Source organism: Kryptolebias marmoratus, linkage group LG14 (assembly GCF_001649575.2).
Source record: "Kryptolebias marmoratus isolate JLee-2015 linkage group LG14, ASM164957v2, whole genome shotgun sequence".
NCBI classification, from domain to species: Eukaryota; Metazoa; Chordata; class Actinopteri; order Cyprinodontiformes; family Rivulidae; genus Kryptolebias; species Kryptolebias marmoratus.
In genome coordinates this window covers 20,441,531-20,462,779 of record NC_051443.1, presented here as the reverse complement: position 1 = coordinate 20,462,779, position 21,249 = coordinate 20,441,531, and the positions used below count along the sequence as shown (strand labels likewise).

Genomic DNA, 21,249 nt, shown 5'->3' with positions numbered 1-21,249 from the left:
GTCTGCTTGTTCCTTACTGTAATCAGACCACAATAAGAAATATGCAAACAGAATGATGTTAAACAACTAGATATCACACATAAGTAACACCCAAATTATGTTCTTGTAGACAAGTGACAAAATATGGATGAAAAATAGAAAGTCAACCACAGATGATCCATATATTGGACGTATGTCTACAACTAATAAACTTTTGGAGTCACTCACATCCAGAAGCCCACCACAGCTACAGGACTGTAACAAATTCAGAAATGTCTTGAGTAGCTAAGTAGCAAAGTGTCACCCCCAAACACACTAACCGGTCATGCAAAATCTGCTTTTTTTTTTTTTAAATTTAATTTTGCCATTAATATTAGTCAACTCTGCATGCCTTTTAAGAAAATATTTAATGAGCCACATGACAGATTTTAATAAAACTTTCAGAAAGTAATCACTGATGTACATCTACAACTGGTTAACTTTCAAAGCCAACCCAGTTCAAGATGGCTGACACAGCTAATCAACTTTAGCCAATACAAAAATGACTGTAACAAGAATTACTGGTGAGTATGAAAGTACTCAAGAATTAAGAAATGTTCAGTTACTCAAAGGGAGATACCAAACAGCTACGCAAACCAAACAAAAGCTTGGGATCTCAAGAGGCAAATTATTTTGTGACCCCACTCAGCATAAAAATGTAGGGTAACAAACAAAATATTTAATTTGACATTGACGTGGTTAGACAAGTCTCTTTAGTTTAATACCATGTAATATTACATTTTAATGGTTAAAACAGCACAATATTGTAGACAAAAAACAAAACAGTACTGAGAAAAGATACAATAGTGATTATGTTGCTTCTAAACTGATGCCACAGTGCCATCTGCTGGTTAACAGAGTAAATCAACATCTAAAGACAAAAATACCAACTTTGCAATGTAGAAATCCTAAACTCTGGATAAATTTTGATTGTGAGCCAGTATTTTCCTTTCATCTGGCAGCAACTGTCCTTTAAACAATCAGTGTTAGCTAGCCATAACGTAAGGCTTCTCTGCAGCACCCTCAAATTCCCATTTTCTGCTCAAGGTAAAAACAACAGGTTTATCAACATCCTTCTAAAATAAGTTCATAAAGGTGGCAGGCAACATTTATTGGATAGAAAAGTTCCCCAAACAGCCCAGGCTTTGATATAGATCAGTGTTCTTCCAGGTCCAGGAGTTCAGTCATGGTTTTAATTCAGGTGGTTTCATTACTTGTAGTTTTCAGACTGGATTGTCTCTTGAAGGGCTTAAAAAAGTTTGGGAGAGACACTATCTTGTAAGGGTTTTTCTTGTAAGAAACTGCTTTATTGGTTTCTTCTTTTGATTTAACGACATACTCCGCAGCGCTTGTGACATTCTTTTCTATGTTGTTGATCAACTCCCCCTGGTGGAAAGAAAACAGAATTGACACAAGTTAGATCGTGACTCAAGAGGTAAATATTTTACACCTGTACTCATGAAACTCTTCCATATGGAAAAGATATTACCTGAATTTCCAGCAGCATGGCAGTGTCCACAAATATTTCATGCATCTCATTGATGCTGCATTCGAGGCTGACGATGTCCTGGTGACGACTTTCAATCTCAGTCAGAGCTTGACTTGAAATGTGGGTGTCAGAGTTAATCTTTACAGATGTGCATTTAAAAAAAACAAAGCATTATTTTACATTTTAAGCATCTTTTGGTTCTATACAAACTATTGTAAAATGTGTTGATGCAACTGATCATAGATTATAGTTCTTAGTGCAAATCAGAAAGCTTACTAACATCAGATATGAAGATTGCAAGATTGTCCCTTTGCAGCATCTCCTCCAACTCTTCATCTGTTGGCATTTTATCCACTAAAAGAAAGAACTAAGTTTACCATCTGAAATAATCTCAAAGTCATCATTAGGTTCAGTTGAATGATTTGAAACAAGATAAATAAAATATAAATTTGAAGAGGCTGTGACAGAGCCATTTTACTGACAGATGGCCAATTATGAGAAAGTAAAAGCTTTATTTTGTGGAGTTCAAAATTATGTGTAATACCGGATGTTCGCCACAAGATGGCGGGATTACAGCTCGACTGCAGTAGGACAAGCATGACTCTACCCATAACAAAACCACTGTGTACACATTACACACAACAACACCTCAGGGTTCACATAATAGACAGGATATCTTTAAAAATAACAGGCAGGATTTTAGGATTAATGTGTGTAGTGTTATATTATCAGATTTAAATAACAGAAAAAACTAAAACTAATGCAGAGCTATGGCTAGGTGAAATAACTAACATCTGAACTTGAGTTAAAAGCAAATGCAAAAAAAAAAAAAAAGTGAGTGTTCCGACTGGATTTAAATAATTGAATAAACTCTGCAGTGTGAAGCTCATGGGACAGAAGTCCGATCCCCTCTGCGCTTTAACTTCAACCTTCTTCAGAACTAAGTCATACATTTATTCTTAAATTATCGTTTCTGACGCCTTGATAAGTGACTTTACTTTCTCTTCCCCGTCTGTATGCTCCCATTCCCCTCTCATGATATGTATAACACTGCGCTCACGATGGAATTTTCCAGATGAGTGGGGGTCTGTGCTGCATGCTGTGAGGGGGACATTAGGAGGGTGTGAGAGAATCCAGGCTTCCACTAATTTTGATGCAGATGGTTAAAGCGCTGCTGTGAAAATGTATACTCAGTCTTAATTTAAGACATCCCACATGAGACAACATGCAAAACATCAAGTATATTCAAGATGTCAGCTACCTCTTGGAAGGACTTTTTAGTGTTAGTGAGAAATAAAGTAAAGCAGATACAGTTCTTCTCTGACCTGCTGATTATCTAAACATCTGTAGTACAAAAGCAACATCTCAGCCTCTACAGAACTAAATGTTATCTATTTTCATTTATGGTTTAAATATGATTACTGTGGTGATTTAATATGTTGCTACAAGACAAAAGTTCATTCAGACACCACTGATAGGATAATCAGGAAGAACAAGTGCTTATGATTTGTTTAAAGCCGTTTTCAGCAACTCACCGATCTCCAGCTGTCTCTGAATTTTCGCTTTGCATTTTTCTCGGAAGGAGACTTGGGCCTTATGGTGACCCCTCATGACCTCAGCAAACAAGCGAGTCAGGTGTGAGTGCTGGTGGAAGGCAGTCAGCAGAATTTCAAATCAGATTATTGAGGAAAGGATAAAAATCAATCCATTTAAACATCAATCCTGTAGAGACGGCACAGTTACGCAGCTTCACAGCAGCTTCACTGCAGCTTCACAGCAGCACTGGGGGTGGACTGCATGTGTGATGGCTGAATACTGAAACTGCAGAATTTCTTTCCGCTGTGGCTCTGCTGCTTTCTACATTACAAGAACTTTGTTTGTGTAATCCATGGTTGATGTGGTTTGAAAGGCAAAGACCAGTGAAATAACTAGTTGTAACTTGAGATGGGTCACATGCACTGGTTAAAAAAAAGGAACTTATAATGGTAAGAGCCACTTCCCTGATAATCACCTCAGTTATTAAACATAGGAACTAAATTAGTTCCTGTTTAAAAGAAACACTATTATTTATGTGCAGCTTGGTATCAAATGATCCATGGTGCAGTACCAATCCTTGGCCCAGTAGTTAAAGACCCCTGCTCTAGAAGACGGGTGTTCTAGATATATGACAGCTGATGTGGAATCTTTTTAGCCCAGATGAAAGCGCAAATGTCATACGACATGTATGAAGCAATAAGAGTAAATTTGTCAGATGATACAGACTGAATGCTTCTATTAGACAACTATTAATGCGGAAAATAAAAGCACAGATACAGACCTGATTCTTCTGAATACGATGGATTACTGAGGGACTAGCACTGTTCTCATCTGCTGGCAAGTTTTTCTGCATTGCTGAAAATGCACAAAAACAGATCTGATATAAATGCAAGCAAATTATCAAGCAACTAAAAGAAAAATCTCATGTTGAAAGTCACTACAGTATTCACAGTTTGGGGCAAAATGGTCTGAGATTCGTATTTATTGTGATTTTTTTAAACAGCTGATGACTAGCAGCAGAATTCTGTATGTTTCCTCATTCATGTATTTGCTAATCAAATCATGTATTACAAGCTCCTGACTGCACAAGCAATGTTTGAGGAAGTCTGATGTGCTTCACTCTTGCACAGCACAGGCCTTTGAAGCAAACAGTGAAGGCCTTGCATGCTCCACCTTGTCAAAGCATTTGTAAACAAAATTTTAAAAAAAAGTTTGCTCCACCTACATTTTAACTTGGCCCTGACCATGTCAGCGTTTTTTCTGGTCTCGTTGTTCAGCAGCTCCAGCTTATCTTTGTTTTCTGAAAACAAAAAGGTTAAGGTCACCTTTAGAGAAGAGGCAAGTTTAGTTATTCGAATGGAAGTTTCATGTGGCACCAAAAGGCTTCAATTTATTGTTGCCACATGACCAAATGACAGATTCAAGCTTAGCCCAGATTTTCTAATATGACAGAGTTCCTACTAGTATTAGTTTTGTTACTTAAATTATGACACAAAACATGTTGGTCAAATGTAACTGCTCAGCTAGGACTTTTCATAATCACATGCACGCTTCGCACCATAAAACACAAGCTTCTATAAACAGTTCCACGTATTTGTCAAGGGTTGTTAAGCTTTCTTTTACTGCTTCTGCTGTTGTGTTTGTTTTGTGCATCCCTAAAGAACTGACAAATGTTTTAAAAGCATGAGCATAACGGAAAGGAAATCCAGTTTTTGCACATCCTAGGTCACACAGGTAACCTGAATAACCTTCGAGCAGATCTTACCCTTGTCCTTGTCCTGGTTTGAAGAGGAGAGGATGGCGCATTGTCTCCTCTCCACCTCCTCTGCTCGACTGGAGATTTTCTCTATGAGGCTTCTCACCTCGCCCACCTACACAAACATACACTAATATGAACTCACATGACACGAAAGTGTGGAAATAAACAGCCAGCAGAAACCCTGAGCTGACGGTGCATCCACGGTGCGTTTGTTGTGAGAAAAATAGGATCTGAGGCGAAATGGCACGAGATTTGTACCTTTGTTACAGCCCGCCACCAAAAAGCGATTTTGTTTTTGGTGGTGTCTTTGTGTGAATTCATTAGTTGCTAGCGTTAGCAAGCAATCTCATAAACCAGTTGACAGATTTTGATGAAACTTTTAGAAAGTAATCACTGGACATACAAATACAACTGATCAACTTTTGGAGTCGCTTCACTTCACAATGCCTACGACAGCTGATGGACAGTAGCAACACAAAAACAGCTATAACTCAGTCAGTTTTACAGATCCTGAGCTAAAACTTGATGTGGTAGTAGCTGAGAGTCATCCTTAACACATCAGTTTGACATAAATTACAAGGTCTGACCAAACAGATATACTCCATCCTTTCTTATTCAACAGGGAACCTTAATTTAAACCTTAAAAAAAGGAATTATAGGCCTTCAATTTGATTTTTTTTTTCATACTCAGTCTAATGACCCTGTTCATGGCATCATAAACCACATAAGAAAACAAAAACAAGAGGCCAGTTTAACTGTAATTAAAGATGTTCCCATTTTGTTTTCACAGAAAAGATCCAACATGTTAATTTGTTTTTAACTGGTTATCTTCCGGTGATATAGATAATATCACCTGGACCACGCTGCCAGTTTGAGACAGGTACGTACAGCCTGTGAGGACAACACCCCACGAGTTTTACCGTTTTGAAAAACTCCTCCATGTTGACTGCGCTCTCTGCTGATGAATGCGTCATATTATTATTATATTATCCAGCTGCTGCGGGTAGAAGAGAAACAATTCATTACTCTGCTTTCAAACTGCACCTGCTCTTCCAGATAAATACTCTACATGCTCACTTTTAGTGTTAATGTAGATAAAGGTCGTTTCCGAGTAAAAGCTTTGAACTGACGAAGTGCTACCTGAGGTAAAACGAGCAAAGCGTAGACGTTTGTTGATACGAAGTTTTAAAATATTTAAAGCCTATGTATCCTGTGCGGTGCGTTGCATCCAAACAACAACAACAACAGCACTCTACAAATAATAATACTGTTACTTTCGTTATTTCGGGCAGGGCTCGACCTCACCTCCAGCAGTCTGCTCTGTGTCCTCCTGTGGGGTGACGTCACCGAGCGCACCTGTTACAAAGGGCGGTCACGCAGGCGCGTCACCGTCGAAGCTGAGCAAACAATGAGCCCGGCCACCTGCTGCTGCGTTCAAACTACAGCTACAGCAGGGCCTCGCGGAACAGACTAAAAAAAAAAAAGAAAAGCCGCGCAATAATTTATCACTATACTCATAAAACAATAATGGACAAAAGAATAAATGGTCTACAACCAACAGACGCGAGTAAAAAGCGCTTTTTTTTTTTTTTACCTGAATTTAGGCTTTTCATGGTTCCCGCAATTTAGTATATATCACTATGGTAACGCGTTGCGCTTGACTGACCAATCAGAGGACTGTAAAATCTCGTCATCATCTCTACGTGATCCCAGGAGGGACATAAAAGTTGAATATTTTTAATATGTAGAACTGATGTTTATTTTACCTCCAAATTAAAAATTACATTGCCCATGTGTATTTTGCTGAATAAACTGAGGACCATATATGTCTACTATATATGTCTGCTATCTTGAAGGGTTTGTGCAATCATCTTCTTTCCTCAAAAAAGGCTCCAGCTCAGTCACCATAACAGAGTATGCAAGATTGAAAAAAGCCAAACTTTTTCTAAAACTACAGTCTGCTCTGTCCCTTATAAATATCCTCACCATTTGATTGAATTCATTGTTGTTCGAGGTGGTTTTGATTGTACAGGTTGTTGTCACGATTAACACCTAGGTACCTGGACATTCAACAGCCAACTCCATTTTTTCTCCCAGATAGAAAGAAAAACACTGTTTGGCCTTTCTCCTTTTTTTCTTGACCACCTTCAAGATGATGAGATTGTTCCATGCTACAGAGCCATCCACCAGTTCCCTGCTCTCCTGCCATCCATCACCACGGCTGACAGCTGAAGAGTCATGTGAGTATTTCTGCAGCTGACAGGACTCTAAGTTGGACTGAATGTCTGGGGTGTGCAGAGTGAAGAAAATGATAAAAGTATAGCTTCCTGCAGTACTTCTGTGCTGCTGACCACCCTTTCAGACACATAACTCTTCAGTCTCCAAACTGTGGTCCGCCTGTCAGATAATCAATAATCCAGGCATTTGTGGAGCCATCCCCCTGTTATATGTGGAGCTTCTCAAGAAGCAGTGCAGGCAAAACTGTCTTTTTGTATTAGTTTTATAGGTCAGCTAAATAATTTAGCTGCTTCTGCCTCTAGTTGCACAACTTTTGGTCAAACAAACCTTTGAAAGGGTTAACAATTTTTCTCATCTCACTTTGACAAGTCACATTATTAATGACTCTGCCTTATAGATTCACACATACTCTCAGAAAAACTTACCTAGTTATGCTTCTGACTATTTTCCATGTCATCATATGTAAAATTAGATTTAACAAAACAAGTTTCTGTGCAGCTCTGTGATGTATGTCATTTGGGATTTACATTTTTTGGATCTGATTATGCCAAACTCATTTTGTGATGCAGGTACATGGAGCACCCGATGCTGAATATAGTATAAGCTATTTCATATGCAAATCAACAACACTTAATACCCACAGAGAATGTTCTATTGCACTCCCTGTCCTTTTTTAAAATGGTGCTAGTAATCAGTTTTAATAGCGTACCCCTTGCTCTAACCTTTACATACATTCTTCCAAATTATCATAAGTATTTTGTGTAAGTTTCATACTTTTTAAAAGAAGTATTTTTTCTTTTTCTTTTTTGGAATTACTGCATAATGGATGATGGAATTAAACTGTGCATTTATGGGAAATTAGTACATTTTAGAAAACGAAGTGCAACATTGTCTGGATATGTGAGAATCTTTAAGCACCTGATGTTTTTAAAGGAAAAACTGTGCTACGTGGGAAGATTTCTCAAAATGATCTTCATTTACTTGCAGTATTGTTTCTTCCCTCAATGTAAACCACCAATACTAATGACAAAGATGCTTGATGGCACAAGAATTTTGGTCAGGCAGTGTAGTTTGTGCTGGGAATTAGTTTGTATGAATGATGCAAAGTGACACATATTACCCAAACAAATATAATCCACACCCATCTGCAGATGCTGAAGGAGCTCACTTTACTTTAAAAGCAGTCAAAGGAGGAGATAATAAACATGCTTATGAGAGCATTTATTTTGATTCTTCCAGCAGAGTACAGATGTTGTTGTGTCACTTTTACCTGTTGGGTGTAGCAGAAACATCTCTTGATTATCAAGGCAATTATCACAAAACAGTAATGAATTCAGGGTTTGAATATGATAATGTGCTCGTTACCAGGGGCTTGGTAGAAGTGCCTTTGTCAGCGTGTCATCCTCTGCATCGGGAAGTTTGATGCCCCGGTAAGATCTTTCTTTTAAGCAGTAATGGACAAACCTGAAATAAGAAACACAGAATATAAGAAATGTCAGACTGAGCTCACCTAATCTCACTGACGACATCTGGTGAAAATTCAGTGCCTCACTTGTTCCACATAGAGTCAGTTTCCAAAAGTCTCGGGTCTCCCACCACAATCAGAAGAGATCTGGCTCGAGTCATTGCCACATTGAACCTCTATAGAAGGTTAAGTTTCAGTCAACAGTCAGATATTAAATACTATTCCAGGAATGAAATCACCCAAATAAAGTCTATTTAACCTATTTGCAGCCATTTGAAACTATCTATTTAAAAATGTACAGTGAGAGAGAATGAAACATTTCTCACCTTGGCATGACTGAGGAAGCCTAAAGTGATGTTTTGATTGGGTTCAGTCAGTTTGGGATTACTGCGCACTGTGGACACCAGAATCACATTGAACTCTTTGCCCTGAAACGCCTCTACTGTGCCAACCTGCAGAAAGACAAAACGCACAGTTTATTTCAGTAAGTTAAATTTTTTTCAGAATATGTTTTAAAACCAAATAAATTGCTTTCTATCTTCATACCAAGATGTTCTCCAAATTTTCCTTGATGAGATCTCTGTCTGTCTGTAGGGCCCTTTGGATCTTCTCTACCTGTCACCACAAAAATAATTGCAAAAAATGTTTTTTTTTTTTGTTTTTTTTTATAGCAATAAATAATACACCCCACTGGTACTTACAGTCTACATACTGATACTTACAGAGTGCATACTAGTATTTGTAGGGTATGTAATAGGTACTTACAGGGTACTTACCTGGTATTTACAGGCTATGTAACTGTAACTTACATGATACATACCTGGTACTTAAAAGGTGTGTACTAGGTACTGACATGGTATTGTAACAATACAGAATGTCAAATACCTGGTTTTTACAGAGTACTTAACTGGTTCTTATAGATTATACACCATATACCAGATTTGCACATTGTAAGTTGCCAGTACAAACCAAATATGTATTATATACATACCGGGTAAGTACCCTGTAAAATCCAGGTATTTGCCATTCTGTATTATTTATTGTTACCATATTTCTTAATATCAATGTGCCTTGTTAATAGTGGACAAAACTTTGATTTTATAAAGGACAAGTAGCTGTGTATCAAAGTCTAAATGTGTAGTTGTGTTGATATAATTACTTGTTTTCTGTACGGAGCAATGATGCCAATTTCTTGTGGCTCAACGCTGTCCACGCCCTGTTTGTGAAGGTGTTTGATGAGGGATTTCAGGTATTCTTTCAATACATCCACTTCTGCCATGTTGTAAAGAGATGGGGAGCTGGTGTCACGTTCCTTAGTGCCTGCCACGCAGTGGAAGATCACAGGGAAATCCTGAAATCCAGAGAAAACAGATAAGGATACAGGTGGAGAGCCACTGAAGACTCCAAATACGCTCTGCGTCCTCGTTACCTTCCTGTGCAGACATTCCCATGTTTCGTACAAACATTTCTCTAGATGAGCGCAAGGCCGAAGGTCTCCGTCATAAAACAGCTGATTGGGAATTTTCAAAATAGCAGGATGGGACCTGAGAGAGCGAGAGAGAAAAGACTAAACACGCACCGCAGTGAAGTTCAAATAAGATGTGATCTGGCGTAAAAGCAATATTGTGATGAAGTATCAAAGAAAACTATGCCAGTAACCGAACCTATAGTTAATCCGCAATTTGGAGACAAAGCGACTGTTAAACCCTTTTATCTTGTGTGGCTTGTACAGACTGATGTCCCTCATCAGCCTCTCCAACATGGACACACCTGCAACAAGCAAAAAAGTTGAATCTCTTTGTCATTTTGTGCAGCACACAGCCGATTTGTCTGCTTGTTCAACTTAGTTTATACGTTTGTTGCAAACAAACATTTATTGTTAACAAGTGTTTGTTAAAAACACCTGGTGCTCACCCAAGCCATGTTTCTCTGCTACCATCGATGTAACAATGGGACCCAACTGTTTCGGGTCTCCAGCCAGTACGACCTGGCACTTTTGTATTTTCAGTAAACCTATGAAGAAGACCCCATGAACAGTGAAGGGCAGCATGTTAAACAAAATATTGAATATTGGGTGTGAAAAATATGGTCTTAACGTCACCTGATATTGGAATTAAACACTCTGATTCTGTGGCCTGGCCTGCCTCATCCACAAAGATGTAAGAGTAATGACCATGGGGAATGCCTCCTGTGACAAGTCTGAAAAGAGATGAAGCACATGTGCATTCCATATTTTTAATAACAAATCTTATGTTCCATTTATTCTTTACCATCAATTTCTCCACCCTAGTGTAATGAAACAAACTTTTGAGGTCTAATTTTACCATTGCTGCAAATTTTGGGGGCAACAAAAGCTCAAAAAGGTTGTAAATTTGTAATTTGTAAATTTCATCATACCAGCATCAACAACAGAGGACAAAGATGATGTAATTTTCACTATGTACATGAGATAAATATTGTTTTTCAGCCTTTCAAGAAGTGTGATAAACATGGAGCCAAATGCAGAGAGCAGAAAGATGAAGACAAAACAAACAGATAAACTGAGATTTAAATCTGATGACACAACAAAACCAAACAAAAGAAGAAAAAAATCAAGAACTGATTAATAAAGTGCATCTGAAAACTTCTTTATGTTTATATTTATTCTGAAAGAGTAAAAAACTAACTCAGTCATGCTATGGAGCAGGTGAGGTTTCTAGCGTAAATTGCCACAGATGACGCAAACGTTATGATACTGGAAAGCCAAAGCCGAACTTGAAATTACCTCTCCAAGACATGAATCCAACTTTGCAGCACAGGACTTAAAGCAAGAAGCAAGGGTAGCTAAAACAAACCATAAAAACAAACAAAACTAAAAGAAAAATACAGAAATTTAACCAAAGAAAAATAGAACCAAAGAGGATCCTAAGAAAACCTAACACAGAACTGTAAAATACAAAATTATGCAAAGCAGAACGGGATCATAAGAAACACACAACAAATGTAATAAATCATAAAATAAAAGTATATGGCCTCTGACAAACTAAGCCTGGCTGCAGTTCAGCATCTCCTTGTGTTAGAATACAGGATACTGTCTTTGTATTTAGATCTGCTGCAGTCCATCAAAATATGCATTTGGTATTAGAACATGCAAAAGATAAACATTTTTTACTGCATGTTTTATTTCAACTAACCACTGTTTGGCTATAAATACCTTCCCACAGTTTGTAGGGTGGTGACCAAGATCTTGTAACTCATCAGTTTCACTTTAGGTGGTATCTCTAGTGCGTTTGTTATTTGGTTCAGGTTGCAGTTCATCTGTAGATGAGGACAAAGTAGTTAGACACAAGCAGACTGTGCATAGCTCAGAATAAAGTAGGACTGCTTTAAACTAATTTTATTTTAGGAAGCAGCATGTTGTTTTGTTATTAAGAAATTTGAAATTCCCACTAACAGATATTATTATGGCTTGGCTCCACTGATATGATATAAAGGCACCCCCCACCTGTATACTTTGAGGAATATTTGCCACAGGGAAGCTTAAGGGGTACAGGCGATACACTTTGTCTGTGCCGACTTTTCCTTCCAGAATCTTCTCACAGAGGTGGTCGGTTGCACTGTTGGAGGGAGCACAAACCAGGATGTGGCAGACGTGAATTTTCAGGATCTGCTTCATGGCTTGCACCAACGTTACGGTTTTGCCTGACCCAAGAAAGAAAGAAGAAAAAAAACGTGGTTCAGAGAATGCCAAACAAGATGGCCTTCATGTGCAGGTAAGTGGACTGTACCTGTGCCAGGTGGGCCAAAAATTAGGTAGGGGGCAGGTTTTGCAGAGCAAGCTACGATGTGTTGAATAGCTTTGTTTTGCTCTGGGTTGTCCAGCACTGATATCTTGGGTACAGATCTGCAGACACATTATAGAAGAGCTAATTTAGATATGAATCAGTGAGGCAGGCTGACACGGTGAAGTGAGGTAACAGACTTGGTATGGCATTTCTGGCGAAAGCAGTGCTTTTCAGTAGGGAACAGGAACTCCTCCAGTTTGTGCTTCTTCACCAGTGCCACTGCTCTGTGTTGCATCTGTAGCGGGATGCGGTTGTAAATAAACTTAACAATGCACCTCACGGCCTTGTTGAAATATTTTGGGAACCTGCAAATAAATTCAACAAACTAAAATATTACAATGAACTAAACAACTGAATACATTAGAAATACAAAAGTGTAAAAACAGTAAAAAAAATGGAAAGAAAGAAAGGAAAAAAAACCTTTTCCTCTTCTTAAGTACTAAGATAAGTGGATCCAGCCCTCAAAGAGATCTAATAATCATCCTAAAGATAGTACTCAGTGGGCTGTGACTGTTGGAGACTAGTTAGTGAGGCTCCCTCTTTAATGTAGTTCAACAACTAGTTACCAACAGTCACAGTCCAGTGAGATACTACCATAACTGTTCCATCACATCTTTTGGGTTTAAGTAAACCTTATTTTGGTTGTAAAAATGTTACCATTTATAAGAATTTAAACATTTTTTGCTTTTAAAGCAGCATTCAGATTCATTGCTTTGATTCGATTTTGAAGATCAAATTCAGTAAAAAAATTATTATTTGAAACTATTTGCTAGAGTATATAGCTTTTTTAAATCAAATATTTACCGACAAAAGTCAAGATAATTCAAAAAACCCAACAAATAAATCATTGAAAGAACTCTTTTGTGGCACAGACAGTATTGTCAAATATTTTTGCAGCAAACAGAAATGACCTACTTAGACTTAATTAGGAAGAAGTATTTGCTAGAAAAAAAAGCAAAGTGTCAGAATAGATTCACTGTCTGTTCTTACATTTCTTCAAATTTAATGTAGACCTGATCCTCATCTATATCTTGGACCCAGCCTTTGTAAGTTTCCTTTTGCTCAGACCGGTTTAAAGATGTCACCAGAACCTGGCACCCGGACAGCACCAACGGGTAGCTGTAAGGGATATCTGAAAGCTGATTTGGAACCAGGATTTTATTTTCTTGTCGTCAACATAAAGGCTTGAGTCAGTTTTATATATACATATATCAGTGTCTCTGTGAGACGCATCACCTTCACAATGAGAATGTCCTTTTCGGTTTTGTGTGTGACAACGAGCACGTCTTCCTGGTTGAACTTCTCGACCTCTGTGGTCACTTGGTGCTCCTCGAGATGAAGCAGCAGGTGAAATCTCCAAGAGTAGTTGTCCCATTTCAGTGGTTTCCGCTGCAGAAGCCTAAAAACAAAACCCCAGTCATCACTTCTACAATCATCAGAATCATCAGATTTTACCATTCGTCCACAAAAACAAACAGAAGCTGTATTTAATTCGCCTTTATTTAACCCATCTAGATCAATATTTTATATAACCTGGCCTTCTTCACACAGACATGATGCTTCACTGTTTCTACTTAGCATTTTGATTAACTATTAGCCATAATTGTGAATACAGATCTGTAATGCTTGAACTAAACCAATCTGAAAATATTAACATTTAGCTTTTCAATTAAACTGTGATAACATAAATAAATGAATGAATAAATACTTGTCCGTTTCTTCAGAGTCTTTCACGCTGTCAGGCACTTTGTATTTCTTGAGGGGCACAACATTCTTCAGGAGTACTTGAGAAAGTCTGCAGGAGCGGAAAAGAAACAAGGTGTAGTGTAATTTTTATATGAGAAGCAAGTTAAATGCTTGTTGCAGTTGCCAGTAAAAAAAAACCCTTTCCTGTGTGTGTAAAGAGAAAAGATGATATTGGTTACCCGTGAGCAGTTGCCCTCTTCACAGTCTGTAAGTTGTGCAGCAAGTTTGTGCCTTCAGGAGGGTTCGTCTCAGCACAAGATGTCCGATGTGTGATCTCCAGGAGGCACATGATTTCAAATTTATCTGAGTACGCTTTTTCAAATGTAAAGACCAGTAGCTGCTCATAGAATCCGGCTTGGTCGGAGATGAAATAAATGTTCAAGTAAAATACTTCTCCTTAAAAACAAAACAAAACAAAACAAAAAAAAACAAAAAAAAAAAAAACAAAAGAAAGATGTTAAAAAAAGCAGATGATTTCTGGCCTGATGTGTTCTTACATCTTGTGAATCTATATGTAATCAAAGGCCTAGCGTTCCTCGACTCGACCACCTTTCCTGCTACAGTTTTAGACTAAAATCATCTCATGTTGAGAAATGATGGAGGTGCAGCCATTTTGGTTAAAACCTTGACACATCGTGAGTTGTCACACTCAAAGTATGTGTTGTCAACGATTCTCAGCAACCACCACCATTAACTTAATATCTGCAAACGTGATCAAGTTATAGCCAGTTTGTGTTGGCTAATATTGATTAGCTGTGGCAGCCATCTTAACTTGAATTAAGTCAAAAAGCTAATCAGTTGTAGGTGTGCTTCCAGTTATTACTATCTGAACGTTTCATTATAATCTGTCCAGAGGTTCATGAGATGTTTTGCTGTCTGACAGACAAATTTTGTGCATTGACTCTTAGCTACAACTACACCACATTTTAGCACAACACACACACACACACACACACTCAGAAACGTGGACAAAAACATTACTGTCCTCCTGCATCGTTCAGCAGAAGGAAATGTACGGCCATTATTGAACATATTTGTCACTGGTATCCAAGCCCAACATACCTGGGATAATACAGTAATTCTTGATAGATCTGATAACGTTTCCATCGAAGTCTCTGACAGTGAAAATGTTTTTCACAAATTCAGTAGCCTGAAAATTTAAATAAACCTTTTCTACACCAGAATTCCCCACGATGAATGGCACAATTGTCTGTTGGAGAGAAAACGTATGTCAGTAAATTGCTGTCTGATGTTGACAATGTGAAAAGAAATTCTTACATTTTTTTGTTTTTTTTTTGGATGTTTAAGAACAGTTCTGAAAAATAACTTCTCTAGTTACAATAAAATAAAAAAAAAAACACGAAAGGTGTGAATGTTTATTCCAGATAATATCATGTAAAGATATTGAGCCTGTTAAGGATAACAGATGTACAGAAAATGATTAAACTAACCCTTTATACAAGTTGAACAATGATTACAGATGTTTTTTTTTGTTGTTGTTTTTTAAAATATTATTCTTATAGCCTCACCTGGTTTTCATTCACAGTGATGCTGATTTTTGCTTTGTCTGCGGGAGGTTGTGAAGTCACTGTGACATGATGTTTCTCAGAGATTTTGAAAGCCCTGTAGATGGATAACATGATGACTTGCTAAAAATCCCGCTTAGATTTTACTACCACACAAACACTTCAAATATTAGGTTCACATCCATTATTGTGTTAGAGGTGCTAAATGGAGGTGATAAGGAAACACCGGGCCCGACTGATACCTTTCTTTCCTGTACTTTTGAAAAGTCTTTGCCCACTTCTGACGGACATGGATGTTTTGCTGGGCCTGGATTGTCACCTTTCTTTCACTGGATTCAATTTCTTCTATCTTAAGGCAACCAGAGGTTCTCACTCCTGCTTTTGCTACAGACTTCAATGTTTGATCGTGATCTTGACTCATTTTGTTCTGAACCAGGAAAAAAAAAAAATACACTGAATTGAACATGAAGTGACTTGTAATAAAAGACCCTTTGAAAATAAGCGCATCTCTCAGATATGGAAGTTGTCTTAAAAAAATCAAATCCTGCTGATCAGTTTGCTGCAGTCACACGGATGCACATGTGCGGTGGCATAAACAATAAAACCTACCCAATACTTATTTTTATTTACTAATTTATTTAATAATACAACTAATGATGTAATGTAACACTAGTTTAGCACTCGTATTATGGTATTATAAGAAATATGTTCAGCTTTTTCTATTTAATTTAAACTTCAGTGTCTTATTTAAGAAGTGAGTTCTGATCATTTAAAACTGTGACATCAGTATATATAATTTCAGTTACTGTATATTAAATGTAAGTAGTGTAAAACCTGACAGTAACCTCTTACACATATGTTACTATAATTGTCAGAAATAATTAACAGATTAAGCAGTTATCAAATCAAGCGGTGCTAACTAACACAGCTGTTGGTAATATATTGTAAATTAAGAGTAAACTTGAATTTAATATCTAGCCAAGTTCATGATTTACTTGTCACTGAAATACAGTTATAGACAACATAACTACGTATTTGTCAAAAAAACTGTTTTTTCTAACCTAACATAGTTGTTAGGTAGCTTGTTTGCCTTTCGACCTAAATGGAGCAGGCTAATATAAAACAACACACCCAGAGTTAAACCGTAATCTAAACAGATACATACACAATAAAATGTTATACCAAGCACATGTATACTTACTTTTTGTGAGGGTGAACTAGCCTAAAAGTTGTCTGCTTTCTTTGTAAAACAGAAAGTTTAAATTTGAAAGTATCTTAGCAACAGTGAGGCAGGTTTCGTCCGTTATTCTAGAATGTTCCACACGAGTGAAGCTGGATGCAATATTTGATTGGCTTCTTTTCAGTGCATTTGTTTATTTATTTATTTGTAAATCAATGACTTTTGAAAAAAAACAAGCATAGATGATGCTACCTGTGGCATGTAGCTAATGATAAGTGTTGTACGAAAAGATAAAGTTGTATTTTAGGGACAAGAGTACCAATTTTTATTTTTATTTTGTGTATCATTGTCGGCCTTTTGGCAGGATTTTAGTGAGCTGAGCTGTATCACGGAAACATTTTGAAATGTCACTTGTTTAAAAGCACAGGTGGAAATAATTAAATCAATTCTTTTTCGATGTGCTCCGTTTAGCTGCTTCTGTTTTCAGTGGCCTGTTATTATTCGTGCTGATTTAGTGTCCCCACAAGGGCTCTGAGAGTGGGGCCATTGTTGATGGGATGGTGGTTATTCAGAATGTAGTAAAACAGATACTGGAGCTTTAATTTCACATGACTGCATGACTCTGCTTTGTGTGAGGAATATTGGCAACATCTTTTGGGGTCCATTTTTGTGCCTCATGCAGTTGTTCGTTTGGCAATCATGAAAACCATGTTATCATACAAAAATAATTTAAATATATAAACATGAGGCTTCTGTTTCTCACAGGATTTAGTTGTTTTAATATTTTTGACAGTATACCATTTTCTGTAACATGCTGTATTAAGATAACATATTGAACCTTAATTTTGTCTTTTATTTTTAAAATAAGGCCATCTTGCCATTAAATATTTTTTCTAAGTCAAATTTTCAACAAATTTTAGCTTGTTTGACTCTAAACTTGGATGTTTCAGAACATTACCACAACTTGCAAAACAACATATGAAAGATTCATTTTCTGTTATAATTCCAGATGTTCTGCTGCTGTTTTTTAGAGAAAAAAAGGTATAAATAAAGCTCATGTGCAATTAACATTACACATGGACCTTAAAGATGAAAGTTTTTAACTGAACCTGCAGGTGCCACACCCTGTATCCTTTGTTTGTAATGGAGGGAATCTGATGAGAGACAGATTCATGAGCAGCTCTCTGTGGATGTAAACACTGCAGTCATTACCTTTTTGTGTTGCCCTTTTTAAATGCATTTTATACATTAAAAATAATGCTTTTAAGTTTGAGAAAAGAGAAACATTAACTTTCAGAGGTACAGTGATTATAAAAGTTTAACTATTTATCGGCTCGTCTGTACTTTAAATATGATCTAAATTTAATGTATTTCTTTAGAAGTAAATATTTTGACCACTAGAGGTAGCTTGAACCTCAAAATTTGTGGATCCAATGATGCCTTTCTCTCTGTGTTTTGACTTTTAAGTATTCAACACTTCAACCATCTCTGATTTAATTCAGTTTTTTTTTTTTTTTTTTTTTTTCACGTGTTTAGTCAGAACTTTGTAGAAAACTAATTTATGCAGGTTTTGTAGATTTATTGGAAAATTCATTTGGAGTTAATAAGGAGGTGGTTTATTTCACAGGTTTCAGTTGCATCATGTTATTTTTGTTATGAGCAATTTGTTTTTCATTAATTAATTTTAATTTGCTCCTAATGAAACCTTCTAGACACACAATACGTAAATACAATCTCAATAGGTTGTAAATTGCTGGTCACCATATAAATTGCCGAGGAGCACCTGGACTGCACGACACAGGTAATTGTTTTGTGTTTGGCAAGTGTCCTGTGCAGATAATCATGAGCTTGTAATCACTAATTAGCAGTCTGTTGTGTTTAAAGCTAATTCAAACGTAGCAGCCGGCTCTTATTGCCACAATTCTACCAACTGTTCTGTTATGGAGTAACATGACTGCACTTTACAGAGAGGCTGAAATTTAAAGTAACTTTTTACCAAATTTTAAAGTGAATGACTCTGTAATATTTTCCTATCCTATTTATATTTAAAATGAATCTAACATGGCCTAGTTTTGCAGTGTTTGAAGAGTCATTTATCACTTAAGTGTGTGGTGATTTAAGTTTCATTGAGACTAGATAAATTACATTTTCTGCAAAAATACAACATGAATGCTGAGGGCTGAATGGTTATGCTGAAATTTGATGAAGAAGCTGAAACGGAATTGTTAAAGCAAACAGAAGCAGAACACTAGTTAAAAGCCAAAAGTAGCAAAACACTACCTAAAACCAAAAGTAGCAGAACACTAAGAGTATCAAAATACATGAGCTGAAAGTAACAAAAAGTAAGCTAAGGGTAGCCAAAAGTATCCAAAGTCTAGCTAAAAGCTAAAAAGAGTTGCTAAAGTTGCTGAATGGTAACTAAAACCTAAAAGTGGCAATAGAAGAAGACCAAAACAGAGCAAGTATGCTGAAGCAGGTTTTTAAAAAGAGCAATGTATTTAAAGGAACTGAAAAAATCTCAAAGGATTTCTATGAGGAAAATATTTGCAAATAAAGGTAAAAAAAAATTGTAAGTTACAAAAACCAAAAGTCATGGCACCCGTCTCCTGAATAAGCAGAACGTTTTGATTTCTGAATGTCTAAAACAGCACAAAGTTTGCAGAAGTATTTAGATTGCAAAACCATAACAGAGAAATAATAAAACAGGAAATCCAAAGTGAGAATGCTGGATCAGCAATCACATAAACACAAAAGACAAAAGGAAATATCTTTTTTTTTTATTAAAAGCCAGAAATATTTAAAAGCACCTCACCTGACAGTTTTGATGCCATGATTTACTGTTGGAGCAGCATGAACCCACAATTTTTTTTTTTCTTGTTAACAGTTTTCAATATAAATCAATAATGCATGCTTGCTGGCAGGCTCAGCAGTGCTTAGCAGTGATTTCACAGACTGGTACACCCAGGAGTGGGCAGGCAGGCAGCTGGGAAGCAATTTTCCTACATCGCTGATGATGAGTCCCCAGTGAAGCAGCAGCAGGAAACCAGCAGGGCTCAGTCCAGCTGTAGTATGTGGCAGTTTGAACAGCCGAGGTGACTAGAATGAAAATAGATAGGGTACGAATGTCACCTGCTAATATATGAATCCATAAAACCAAGATAAGTGTTACTCTTGTATATGGATCAGTAAATGTGGACATTAGTGACCGTATTAACTTCAGAAGTGTTTACACAAAAATATAGGCAGGCAACAGTGGTTTTGCATGTGTCTGTGTGTGTATGTTTGTCTGTTGGGAAAGGCTGCCACAGCCAACATGGCCACATCTCAGTCAGTTTTACAGATTTTAAGCCAAATTTGGTGTGGTAGTGGTGAGAGTCATCATCAACACAAGTCTGTCACTTCTCATTATTAGATGACCTTAGTGTAAAACTCTGGCAGGGAAGGCAGCGGGCGATATGCATTCCTTTAAGAAAGGCATAGTGCATAGTGCATAGTGCAGAAATGCAGTTGTCCTTCTCTCCTGGCATTTGGAGCTTTTATTTATTTATTTTGTGGTACTATTTTAAAAATTTCACCAGAAGACAAAATGTGGGAGGTGATTTTGCTCCGCAGAAGCGAGAACTATAGGTGAATTTAGGAGCCTACACATTAACCAGCTTTATTAAGCAGGGAGGATTTATGTTCAGCAGAATTTATATTAATTGTTCTTTGTTTTATGATTAAAAGCTGAATCTCATATCGTAATCATGTAATGTTCAGCGTGTGGGCTCAATGTTACATTCGCACTGTTCGAATGAGTCACAGTGAGCTAAACCAGCTTCCCTAAGGCTTTACTCACGATGGGAAATCCATGGTTTGTTTTCAAGTGATAAATATGATTCACTGGGGATGAATAGAGTAGTCCAGTGTGATTTGTGTTATGATGTGTTTATTTCACCCACCTTGTGCACTGACTTCTTATTTCCAATTATGACCTTCAAAATTCTTTCACAAAGTTTTCAGGTTTTAGAAGAAATATGTTTGTCTTTTTAATGAAATGCTTACTGTGAGATGCTTAAATATTAGCAGGGAAACAGAAAACAGTCAATGTTGTTGATTATTGATAAGAAAGTACAAGAATCTATAAACACAGTCCTCTACAGATTCTAAAATGCACATTAACATTTATATACTGTTTTATGTTTTACAAATCTATTAAATACATCACAGATTTACTGATTTATTATACACGGATCAACTACAACATTAAGGCCCTCTATTGTCCAGGTTTTCTTTACTTACTAACACACATATTGGTCTGCAGAGTCAAACACAAGGTTGTGCAGGGACGTGCGGTCAGGGGAGGCAGGTGAGGCAGAGCCTCCCCTGTCATCATGACAAGAAAAAAAAAATCATAACATAAAATGAATATTAATATTTGTCCACTGATCTTTATGTATGAGTAATTTTCGAACATTTTTATGGTCCA

The 21,249-nt window shown here is 37.0% G+C and overlaps 2 protein-coding genes across 5 annotated transcripts; both read right to left on the bottom strand.

The window, feature by feature from the left end:
• Positions 1 to 308: 308 nt before the first annotated feature.
• On the bottom strand, positions 309 to 6,213 carry LOC108232621 (syntaxin-2-like). 4 transcript variants are annotated; one of them, XM_017410531.3, is made up of 10 exons: positions 6,108 to 6,169; positions 5,880 to 5,942; positions 5,723 to 5,799; positions 4,809 to 4,914; positions 4,269 to 4,343; positions 3,825 to 3,898; positions 3,043 to 3,151; positions 1,788 to 1,861; positions 1,508 to 1,645; positions 309 to 1,404 (listed from the first exon to the last, which is right to left on the bottom strand). In XM_017410531.3, exons 3-10 carry the CDS (start codon positions 5,774 to 5,776, stop codon positions 1,216 to 1,218), a joined length of 819 nt encoding a protein of 272 aa, XP_017266020.1. In that variant the 5' UTR covers positions 5,777 to 5,799; positions 5,880 to 5,942; positions 6,108 to 6,169; the 3' UTR covers positions 309 to 1,215. The 4 variants fall into 4 exon arrangements, with proteins under 4 accessions (XP_017266020.1, XP_017266019.1, XP_017266024.1 ...); XM_017410530.3 differs by lacking the exon at positions 5,880 to 5,942 and having other exon boundaries at positions 6,108 to 6,213; XM_017410535.3 differs by lacking the exon at positions 5,880 to 5,942 and having other exon boundaries at positions 5,723 to 5,796; positions 6,108 to 6,133.
• Positions 6,214 to 6,298: 85 nt separating this feature from the next.
• Positions 6,299 to 16,864, bottom strand: LOC108232636 (putative helicase mov-10-B.1). The gene is made up of 22 exons (XM_037979336.1): positions 16,803 to 16,864; positions 15,844 to 16,028; positions 15,605 to 15,698; positions 15,138 to 15,285; positions 14,255 to 14,471; positions 14,038 to 14,124; positions 13,566 to 13,728; positions 13,320 to 13,468; positions 12,467 to 12,634; positions 12,273 to 12,388; positions 11,990 to 12,186; positions 11,699 to 11,802; positions 10,607 to 10,704; positions 10,420 to 10,518; positions 10,170 to 10,275; positions 9,935 to 10,049; positions 9,665 to 9,856; positions 9,052 to 9,120; positions 8,832 to 8,957; positions 8,593 to 8,681; positions 8,406 to 8,504; positions 6,299 to 8,310 (listed from the first exon to the last, which is right to left on the bottom strand). Exons 2-22 carry the CDS (start codon positions 16,020 to 16,022, stop codon positions 8,307 to 8,309), a joined length of 2,619 nt encoding a protein of 872 aa, XP_037835264.1. The 5' UTR covers positions 16,023 to 16,028; positions 16,803 to 16,864; the 3' UTR covers positions 6,299 to 8,306.
• Positions 16,865 to 21,249: the final 4,385 nt, after the last annotated feature.